This window comes from Etheostoma spectabile, chromosome 15 (genome assembly GCF_008692095.1).
Source record: "Etheostoma spectabile isolate EspeVRDwgs_2016 chromosome 15, UIUC_Espe_1.0, whole genome shotgun sequence".
Lineage (NCBI taxonomy): Eukaryota > Metazoa > Chordata > Actinopteri > Perciformes > Percidae > Etheostoma > Etheostoma spectabile.
Window position 1 is genome coordinate 35,084,216 of NC_045747.1, and position 1,273 is coordinate 35,085,488.

The 1,273-nt window shown below is 37.2% G+C and overlaps 1 protein-coding gene and 1 long non-coding RNA gene across 7 annotated transcripts in view; one reads left to right on the top strand and one right to left on the bottom strand.

Annotated features, from left to right (window-relative positions):
* Window positions 1–1,273, top strand: part of LOC116703091 (serine/threonine-protein kinase BRSK2) — a 39,343-nt gene that overhangs the window by 14,717 nt on the left and 23,353 nt on the right. For all 6 annotated transcript variants that reach the window (XM_032537686.1, XM_032537689.1, XM_032537691.1 and 3 more), the window contains exons 6-7: window positions 732–765; window positions 904–972. In XM_032537686.1, the coding sequence (XP_032393577.1) occupies window positions 732–765; window positions 904–972 (103 nt within the window). The remainder of the gene's footprint in view (window positions 1–731; window positions 766–903; window positions 973–1,273) is intronic.
* LOC116703092 (uncharacterized) overlaps window positions 1–1,273 on the bottom strand; it is a 14,339-nt gene that overhangs the window by 4,487 nt on the left and 8,579 nt on the right. The gene's annotated exons all lie outside the window — the stretch shown is intronic.

Consider the following 1,273-nt stretch of genomic DNA (forward strand, 5'->3'; position numbering starts at 1 on the left):
AGAGTTATCTCAAGACACTTTACAGATATAGAGTAGGTCTAGAGCACACTCTAAAATTTACAAAGACCCAACAATTTCCCACGAGCAAGCATTTGGTGCAACAGTGGCGAGGAAAATCTTTTAGGCAGAAACCTTGAGTGGTGAGGGAAAACTTCCTCAAAACCTCTTTAGAATCTCTTTAGAATAGCCTTCACCTTACAATGTTAACACATTTTATCTAGTGTTAATTGCTGGTTTTAATGTTTAATTTGCTTAAAAAAACTTGTTTTTGTGTTGGTTTTATTGCTTGACTTGTTTTTAATGTGCTAAATACGCTAAATATGCTGGTTTTATTAGTTGTGTCTTTTAGTACTATGAAAAAACGCTATATAAATAAGATTTATTATTATAAAGATGCAACTGATATCTGATATTAATGTTAAAATGAAATAACATTGTACATGATATACACAAAGAGTGCAGAACATTAGGAACGTCCACTCAAGGCTCTATTGCTCTACATAATCAATGGTTTTGTTCATTAAAATCTTAAAACATTTTTATACATCAGGTGGGGTTAATGGATAGCTTCGACCACGATTCACTTATTCCCTTAATTCCATTAATAAAAGAGCAGGTTTTCTCACTTTTTGTACATTGTTATGACATACATCTGCACTCGCTACCTGTTATCTAAGTGGATGGATGTATCTAGTTAAATCATTTAATAATAGCCTCTGCTTCCTTTACAGATCCCCACATTATGCTTGCCCAGAGGTCATAAGGGTAAGTTACATCCAAGGTGTGTGTGTGTGTGTGTGTGTGTGTGTGTGTGTGTGTGTGTGTGTGTGTGTGTGTGTGTGTGTTTGTTTGTTTGTTTGTTTGTGGCTAATGCTACGCTGTCCTTGCACGTTTGTGTATTAGGGGGAGAAGTACGATGGTCGCAGAGCAGATGTTTGGAGTTGTGGAGTCATCCTCTTTGCTCTTCTTGTGGTAAGAAGATCCTTCTTATTTTCTATTCTATTTTCTTATGCCCTCAATATTGTTTTGTTTTCTCTCTGCCCTTTGAGTCCCACTATTGAAGTCATGTAGAACAATAATCACATTGAACCTCATAGTGTTCTCTCAAGCCAGACTGTCAGGTCTACCTTAGTCTTTCCACCGGTGCCGCGGTAAATTCTTTTCACCAATGTCTGTTACCTTCCACTGTCTATGTGTTGGAATTTTGAACTCTGGTCGATTTCTGAGGACTCTGGTTAACTGCTTCTCAGATCTCTGCAGGGTAAATCCAGAC